A 9,598-nucleotide genomic window follows, 5' to 3' on the forward strand; every position below is an offset into this window, starting at 1 on the left:
CATGAATCATGAACATACGAGGTTTTAAGAGCCACACACAAATAAAGTTGGTCAACATAATGTTTTTCTAGGCTAACATATTTTATTTTTTCTTTATTTTGTTTCTTAGTTTCAGTTGATTTAATGGTTTTTACTTTTTAGAGTTATAATTTGGTTTTTTTTTTTTATCTTTTTTTTTTTGGTAGATTTTTTTTTTTTATCTTTATCTTGGACTTTAATATGCTCATTTTTGTTTAAATTGCAAATATAGAGAAGGACAACATTGGTATAATTTTTGTACATGATAATTTTTAAAATAGTAAAAATGAGAAAGACATACAATATTTTATTGAAATTTATTAAAAATAATAAGAGTCCACCTTTTGACTATTTTTTAGAGGCTAATATTAAATGAACTCTAAAAAAATAAGAGACTATTTATTGAAACAATATAAGAGATAACATTAATATATAAATTTCATTATATCAACAACTTTGAAACCAAAAAATAAAAACATGTGCTCCAAGTTAAAATTTTTAAAAATTTAATTGATCAACTAATAAAAAAATTAAGATAAGGGATACAATTGAAACTTTTTTGTTTCGACAAGAGATATAATTGAAACTTATAGAATTTTTTTTTTTTTAAAAAAGGACGAATAAATTATTATTTAAGGTCTTACTAGTGACTATTTTAAATTTGTGTAGAAGATATTTCAAGCTAATATTATAATTTAAAACTCTAATTAACATTAAGTTAGATAAAGGACAACCATGTATTTCATCACCTTCTTTTTATAGTATCTCTTTCGAAAACTTGTCATACAAATTAAGTGTAAACTGTTATCTATTCTCAACCTTATAAATAGGGCAAGCAACAAAAGAACAAAACATCACTTGCAACAAAACCATAGTAGCTCCAAAGAGAGATATAATAACTTTCTTGGCCTAACATGTCGTCTTCAATGGCGCCATCTTCACTTGTAAGTAATGTGTCAGCTTATAGCCAACAAGCAAGAACTTCAAACCCATTGGCATGGAGTGATGATAAGATCCTTGAAACCGTTTACCTAACTCACGTCCACACCGGTGAAAGGTACGATGTGGAATCGCTTTTCAATCTCACTTCAAACATTCTCAAGCGTTCCACTGCAGTCGCGGATAGTGTTGCATCCAAGGTAAATATTTCTAACAACTAATTATTAACATTTGTCGTTAAAAAATTTTTGATAAATTTTTTCGCTTCCAAATATAATTATGAATTAACGAAGAATATATTATATCATTTGTTTGGCAGACTGGGACTCCTGTAGGTCTTGTAGAAGACAGACTTCCCTTATCTGGTTATGAGCCTCCTATCCGTAAACTGAAGCATATTTCTGCCCAGGTAATTTTTATATCTAAGGACCGATTAATTTGAGGGAACCAATCCCATTGTCCACTTGCGGGGGGACTCATTTAAAGCCAGAGCGAAGCTCTAATGTAAAATTGCACACTATTAATATGCAATCAAAATTGAAAACAGAAACAAATTTAAGGATAAGATTGTGACAAAAAAAATGTGAAATTTATCTCTAAGTTCTAACTAATTATTTTGTGATTTGTAGATGATGAGCACACTTCCTGGTGAGCACCATGCTCACATGACAACAATGTCAATCCTTGATCAGCTGAAATCCCATACATGGGATGGAAAAGCAATCTTTGCACTAGCTGCATTTTCATTGGAATATGGAAATTTCTGGCACCTAGTTCAAACACCAAGTGGTGATACACTTGGAAGATCATTAGCAACAATGAACCGTGTTCAAAGTGTCGATAAGAATAGACAAGCCATTGCTGATTACAACAGTTTGGTGAAGAATCTGTTGTTTGCTGTTGAGTGTATTACTGAGTTGGAAAAGCTTTCAACAAAAGGGTATGAACATAAAGATGTTCCTGCTTTGTCTGAAGCTATGCAAGAGATTCCTGTTGCTGTTTATTGGGCTATCATTACTGCTATTATTTGTGCTAATCATCTTGATCTTCTTTTCGGTGATTCGTAAGTACTTTAATTCCTTGGAATATCTTTTCGTAACTCGTGTTTATTCAATTTGTATCAATAAATACTTTTAAAATGTCGTTTTTTCATTACTTTTACTATATTAGTGGTCAAAGTTGTGTATTGACATGTAGTAAGGTTAATGTGTCAATTAATATGGATCAGACGGAGTAATATTCATGAGAGTGTTTTCATGAATTTGTTTCAGGGATGATAGGTATGAATTATCAAGTTATGATGTCAAGCTTGCTTCCATTGTAAGCAAATTAAAGGCTCATCTTACAAGGAGCAGAAAGCATATAGGTAATTATTTATATGTTTAATATTATTCACTTTATCTTTATTTTCTTTTTTTAGTAGGAGATACAAACACTGAATTTTTAATGCATTATTTGGAAACACACATACATTGAATTATCAATGAAGAAAAATAAATCAGATGCCAATTATAAATTATGTATGTAAATTGCAGGTGAGCTAGAAGATTACTGGAGACGTAAGAGGGTTCTTCAAACTCCAACAGAAATTGTTGAGGTTTTGAAGGTTCTAGTCTTCCACAATGAAATTCAGGACCCCCTTGTGTTTGATGGCTTGAACAGACAAATGGTTAGTTAATATTTAAATGTGGTTCATGTTTAAAGATATCAAAAACCTAATGATAGTTATTAAGATATGATTGAATTGTCCGCTATATTGGTCGCTAACAATAGCAACTAATATCGACATTTTTTATATCAATCTCTGAATCGATCACAAACTCGTTTTAACTTCTGATTTGAAAATCAGTAGCAAAATCGGTTGCTAGAGGGACCAATATATTTTGTCACTAAATTACAAGTTTTAGTAGTTTTCAAAAAGCATACAACATTATGTTCCGTTTACTTTGTGAAAACATTTTCACTAAGCAAATAGCTTAGTTTTTTCTGTCTCTAATTTCCGTTGTTAATTCAACAGGTTAGCATCGAAGTGTTTAGGAAGAAGCATGTATTGGTATTCATTTCAGGCCTAGACAGCATCAGAGACGAGATTCGTCTTCTACAATCCATCTATGTTGGACTACAAGAAGAACCAAGAGAACTAAAAGGATACAGAAAAGAAGATTTCAAGATCTTGTGGATCCCAATTGTGGATGATTGGACCCTACTTCACAAAGCTGAATTTGATAATTTGAAGCTAGAAATGCCATGGTATGTGGTTGAGTACTTCTATCCCTTGGCTGGAATAAGGTTGATAAGAGAAGACTTGAGCTACAAGAATAAGCCAATTCTACCTGTTCTGAATCCTCTAGGTAGGATTGTGAACCATAATGCAATGCATATGATTTTTGTTTGGGGAATAGATGCCTTCCCTTTTCGTCCCACAGATGATGAGTCACTTACTCAAAAATGGAACTGGTTTTGGGCTGAAATGAAGAAGGTTTATCCTAGACTCCAAGACCTTGTAAGTGCAAATTTTGCAGCTATTTTTAATACTATGTTTGTCTTGATTAAATTTGTATAGACTCGCTTTCTAATTTTTTTTTACACATACATGCAATCAAATTATATAGATATTTACGTAGGTGTTTTAATAACTAACCTATAAAAACGGCACTATAGTATGATTTTATTGAAGGAATCTGTAAATATAAGTTGCATACTTTCAATGCATAGAACCATACATACAATCAAATCTATATTGAAATCTCAATCGTCCGATCCCACCCTACAGCCACGGTTGTCCTGGATGCTTGAATGCGTCAAATATTGACCAAAGGGATTTCAACTTGCTAAATACAATGCTTTTCAACGAATATTTGTTTGATTAATTCTATACAAATGTGAATGTGAATCAGATTAAAGGGGACACGTTCATCTTCATATATGGAGGAACAGACCCAAAATGGACACAGGACTTTGCACTAGCAATAGAGAAAATCAAAAGGCACGAAATCACCCGAAAAGCTGATGCAGTCATAGAGCACTTCCACTTCGGAAAGGAAGACAAAAGAATCGTTCCTCGTTTCTGGATAGGCATAGAAAGCTTATTTGCAAACATGATTCAAAAGAAACACAAAGATCCAACCATAGACGAAATCAAAAGCTTGCTTTGTCTCAAACAAGACCAGCCTGGTTGGGTTCTGTTAAGCAAAGGACCAAATGTGAAACTGCTCGGCCGCGGCGATCAAATGTATGCAACTGCTGTTGATTTTGAGATATGGAAAGAGAAAGTGCTTGAGAAAGCTGGTTTTGATGTTGCTTTTAAGGAGTATTATGAAAGGAAGAGAAGAGAATATCCTGTTGCTTGTGCTAATATGCAGTTGGCTAATTACCCTTCTGATATTCTTGATCCTATTTACTGTCCTGATTCAAACTGTGGAAGATCAATGGAGATTGCTTCTGTTAGCTACAAGTGTTGCCATGGTCATACTCACGAGAATGCTGAAGTTGCTCCTGCTGAGAGTGGTGGTTTTGTTCAGATTGAGAAAAGGTCTTGATGTGTTTGTTTGGTTGGTTTCTGGAATCATTTGTTGAATGTTTTGTTTTATGATGATTTGTGTGTCATGTTTTGTTGTTTTTTTCATTGGTTTGTTTATGTTGGTTATGTAACAGATGTGATCTAAGCCTTTTGTGTGCCCTTGAATGGGTTGTTTTAAATAATGGCTTCAAATGTCTGTTTTGTCTTGATGAATTAATGAAATTTTCTTGTCTTATTATTTATTCTAATCTTATCATTTTATCTATATTATTGTCTTAATAAGTTCTAAGATGTAAACCATACTTAATATTAAGAAAGTGAATTGAGAATTCTAGAAGAGAAAATTGAGAGCATAGTGAAAGAAATTCTGTTATTCATCAATTGAGTTTGTTACAATGATGGTGGATACTACTTATAAGCTAACTCCAGTCTAACCTAATAAGTTCTATATCAGGGCCTTTCTAATTGTCATAACAGTTGTACATGCTTATGTGGCAAGTTAGTTCGAGTTATGGGAGATAACTTGTTCCTCAAGTAATATCTTCTTCTTCTTCTTCCATTCTTAACAGTCCTCCCACAAGCTGGTGCTTGGTGTATATGGATGGACGAATTGACACGTGCATCCAATCGTAAAAAATAATAAAGCACAAAGTTATCGTCTCCACAAAGATTGTCGTTCAACTTAGCAATTTACTAAACTTACTGATTAAAAAGCACTAAAAGAAAATATGGGTTTGCAAGTTTTTAATTGTCTTGCACAATGCGAGATTAGGTTTGGTTGATTCAGATAAGTAGCGGAGATTAGGGTTTTCTTGAATCCCCTCTATCTTTTTTATTGGATTAATTCAAAGTACCTATTAATTAAGACCTAAGGATTATATAAACAATAGTTTATCCATAGGGAAAATATCTTCTTTACAACTAGGCCTCCACCTTGAGTTGCACCATTCGTTACCTCAGAAGATGGGATCTGATCGACAAACGGCTCTGACATCACCACATCTTGTTGGGTCGAGCCTAAGGGCGGTGTGGCCACTTCTGCCTCCTGAACAGGGTCAGCCGTGAAAGATGTCGAACTCATCCCCATGGCATATTTTTACCAATCCCACTCACTTGGGGCTTGGGAGGGGGGGACCAAAAGCATATTTTTTACCAATCTTCTGCACTTTGATCCCACATAAAATTGATGTGTGTAGAAATGGGAACAAAAGCATCACATAGGGAACAAAAGCAATGAAATGGGTTAGTTTATTCATTCTCACGTCTTTGCCTTAAACGGAAAACATGGTACAATATGCAAAGGGTCTCATCTCATGAAAGTATTTTAGTTGAGTAACACATTGGATTCCACCAATTTTTTCAAGTTTTAGTTGAGTGGAACATGTTACAAGCTTTTTACCCCACTATTTAAAATTACCAAGTGTGGTAAGGAATACTACTACTGCATCATACATATCACTAGTAAGTGCTTTAGACTCACATTCCCATATTCGCCATTATTATTCAGATTCCCTCACACACAACACTCCACTCTCCTCTCTCACTCAAAAACTCCACCATCATCATCATCACTCACTCACTCCAACTTCATTCTTAGCCTCTATATAATCAACCTCTCTTCACTAGTTTTTTGCAACCCCAAATCTCTCATACCATGAAGACATCTAACACCGAGTTATGCGTTTTCTCTACGATTTTCATGTTCATTCTTGGAGGAGTGAATTCAACTTTGGAATCAGATAAGATCACACGCTTACCTGATCAGCCCAAAGTTGATTTTCAACAATTTTCTGGCCATATAACCATTGATGAAACCCACCAGAGAGCCCTTTTCTACTATTTCGTAGAAGCAGAAGTTGATCCAGCTTCAAAACCAGTAGTATTATGGTTAAACGGAGGTACGTAACTGCGTTCATTTTACCTAATCTACTACTTTTCTTTTCAAATCATAACTACATTCTCAAAACATTTGACCCTAACATTTTTTTTACATTCTGGTGGCATGTCTAGTTTTTGTTACAAGTTTCTCAAACTTAAGCTTAGGTGAAAGTTGTTTAGAAAATATACTCTTTTTGTTTAAAAACAATAACTATATATATTCTCAACAATTTTGTGACATCTCTACATTTTGTTTAAATTGATCATTGATTTTTTTCTCTCTCCATTTTTTGACATTCTGGAGGCTTGTGTAGTATATGTCACAAGTTTTTGTTTTTGGCAGAAAACTCTTAAGAATTTTGGAAAGAAAGGGAATTTAGGGTTTTACATTGATACCATATTACAGATGGAAACTGAATATTGTGTTATTATATTGGATACACAAACAGAAAACTTGATTTACTAAAAACAATCATAAATGACTAATAACAAAGTCTGTATCAAAAAATGACTAATAACAAAGTCTGTATCAAATAGTGAAAATTGTCGCCGACTATTTTCATAACATTTTTGAATTGATCTGAGATGTTTTGTACTTATGTTTTGTTTTGGACCTTGAAGGACCGGGCTGTTCTTCAGTAGGTCAAGGTTCATTTTCGGAGCATGGTCCTTTCAAGCCAACAAGGAAAGGCCTTGTGAAAAACTCATTCAGTTGGAACAAAGGTAACACAACAAGTCTCTTATATTTTTGTTGATTTTTCATACTTTTTTTGCTTATACTAAAAAATTTATATTTCTACTTCATGCAGTAGCTAACATGATCTACTTAGACTCTCCAATTGGTGTTGGCTTCTCATATTCAGCCAACAAGTCTGATTATTTCCTTGTGAATGACCAAATTACAGGTTAATTTTCTTTCCTTTTTTTTTTTTTTTTACTTTTTCTTCAATGAATCATCTCAGTAAACCTCAAGTTCTGTTATTTTTACCCTTGATTATTTTTTCTCTCAAACAATACTAATCCCTTCTCTATATACAGCAAGGGATAACTTGTTGTTTTTACAGGGATGGTTCTCCAGATTCCCCATGCATCGAAGCAGTGATTTCTTTATCACCGGAGAGAGCTACGCAGGTAGTAGATTTTTGTATGAAGTGATTAGTATTTTTAATTTGAATGTTGTGTTAATTAAAACCTCATTACTGTTTTCAGGTCACTTTGCCCCGCAGCTTGCGGAGCTAATCATCCAAACCAATGCCAACATAAGACTGAAGGGGATAGCCGTATGTATTTATTCGGAATACTTTTTTAAATAATTTTCGGATGGGAAATTATAATTTTTAAGTAACATTTCATTGTTCCTTTGTTGATATTTTGCAGATAGGAAATCCCCTTCTTGAATTCAACACAGATTTCAGCAGTGGAGCTGAATTTTTGTGGTCTCACGGACAGATTCAAGATTCAACATATCAAATGTTGAAAACAGTATGCAGTGTTGCTGAAATTAGAAGACAGAGTCGGACTGGGAAACTGAGTAACGCATGTGATAAAGTAAATCGGCTATTGTCAATGGAGACATATTTTTAAAATTTGATCATTAATTTTTGTCCATATTTTTGACTTACTGCATATACTGATGCAATGGATGTAACTCTTGATGTCTGTCCACCACCAGGAAAACAACAGGCATATGTGTTAACTCAACTGGTATACACAACTCCCGTTCTCTGTCAATCTAAATTCTCTACTTTCTTTTCTTTTCTTTCCCATGTTCAGATTCTAATTCTTCCTTCCATCTTTTATTAGCAAGCTGTAGAGAAGATAGATGTGTGCATCGGACATGAAACGGTCGCATATCTAAATAGGAAAGAAGTGCAGAAGGCACTGCATACACAGCTTGTGGGAAATTGGTCAACATGTACTTCGTAAGTTTTACAGTCTGATCGATAGACGACTTAGCAATAGAGTTTGGATCCTGTTACAACTTCCAAAAACTTTGGTCTACATATATAATTGATTTACAAAATGTTTTTCAATATAAGAGACCAAATTGGCGATTTAGACGAAATTAAATAGAAAAGTAATTGTAATATAAATAGAACATAAATTTCAATATTCAACTTGGTTATATCTCATCCATTCATTTCCACTTTTTATCGTGAGAATAATTTAACTCATTTTGTCAAAAGTTTGTAGATATGAGCTAATACCAATATTTCCTTTCTGTTATAGAGTTATGGTATATGATTTTCAGAACCTTGAGAATCCTACCATCTCTATGCTAGGGAAACTTGTTAAGTCGGGTGTTAGGGTTCTAGCATACAGGTAACACAATTTTTTTCCTCCGACTTGTTACTTGTCGTTACATTTACCAGTTAGTTAGTCAATGTCATCTAATCAAAGCTATTTTTTGGTCTTGCAGTGGTGACCAAGATTCGGTCATACCATTGACTGGTACGAGATCTTTAGTGACCGGATTGGCCAAGGAACTGGGGTTGAACACAACAGGGGCCTATAGACCTTGGTTTATGGGAAGACAGGTAAACATTTAGAATGGATAAGATTTTTATTTTATGGGTTCATTTGGTAATACGTCATTCACAATAGTTTTGTAAGAAAAATAACAAATCATTCACAATAGTATATTTGTTACTGTGAACTTTTTCACAATAGTAAATGATTTCAAAATCCTAACTGAGTGTTAACTTTTTTTTTTTTCTTTCTAAAACTGTTAAGTCATTTACACCACTTTAAAACTAACTTATGTTTATATTTGATTGTTTAGGTTGCTGGGTCAACCCAAGTTTATGGGGACATCTTGTCCTTTGCAACCATAAGAGGAGCAGGTCATGCAGCTCCCTTTACTCAACCAGGGAGGTCTCTGGTGCTTTTCAAAGCCTTTTTGGAAGGAAAACAACTTCCAAAACATTGAAAAATTCATTGTAATATTTAACATCATTGTAATCATAATTATCATTATTGTTTTGTGGTCAAATAATTTTTTAAAATTTTAATTTAATACTTAATGTTATTTATAGAGCATCAATGAAATTAAAAAAGCATTAGGATTTAGGACATTGAAACATAAATCGGAGGCTCAACTCCATCGAACTTAATATTCCCGTTAATGGCCGGTCCTGCTTCACTCTCTTATATTGTTATTGTCAATTTAGATATTTCTGATTATCTTTAAATAAGTCCTGGCATCATAAAAAAAGTTAAGTAAACTAAAACATCACAAACAAA

General features: G+C 33.5%; 1 protein-coding gene and 1 pseudogene across 1 annotated transcript; both read left to right on the top strand.

The window, feature by feature from the left end:
• The first annotated feature begins 858 nt into the window (after positions 1-858).
• LOC25482882 (protein SIEVE ELEMENT OCCLUSION B) lies at positions 859-4,715 on the top strand. The gene is made up of 7 exons (XM_013611492.3): positions 859-1,157; positions 1,277-1,366; positions 1,587-2,020; positions 2,229-2,323; positions 2,493-2,626; positions 2,975-3,460; positions 3,855-4,715. The coding sequence occupies exons 1-7, from the start codon at positions 933-935 to the stop codon at positions 4,494-4,496; spliced, it is 2,106 nt and encodes a 701-aa protein (XP_013466946.1). The 5' UTR covers positions 859-932; the 3' UTR covers positions 4,497-4,715.
• Positions 4,716-5,984: 1,269 nt separating this feature from the next.
• On the top strand, positions 5,985-9,360 carry LOC25482883 (serine carboxypeptidase-like 45; annotated as a pseudogene).
• The last annotated feature ends 238 nt before the right edge of the window (positions 9,361-9,598 follow it).

The sequence above is a fragment of the Medicago truncatula genome, chromosome 1 (genome assembly GCF_003473485.1).
Source record: "Medicago truncatula cultivar Jemalong A17 chromosome 1, MtrunA17r5.0-ANR, whole genome shotgun sequence".
NCBI classification, from domain to species: Eukaryota; Viridiplantae; Streptophyta; class Magnoliopsida; order Fabales; family Fabaceae; genus Medicago; species Medicago truncatula.

Coding starts and splice junctions, on each gene's coding strand:
- LOC25482882 (XM_013611492.3), top strand. CDS start 933: ATGTCGTCTTCAATGGCGCCATCTTCACTTGTAAGTAATGTGTCAGCT. Junction 1,158..1,276: donor CGGATAGTGTTGCATCCAAG/GTAAATATTTCT, acceptor TTTGTTTGGCAG/ACTGGGACTCCTGTAGGTCT. Junction 3,461..3,854: donor ATCCTAGACTCCAAGACCTT/GTAAGTGCAAAT, acceptor AATGTGAATCAG/ATTAAAGGGGACACGTTCAT.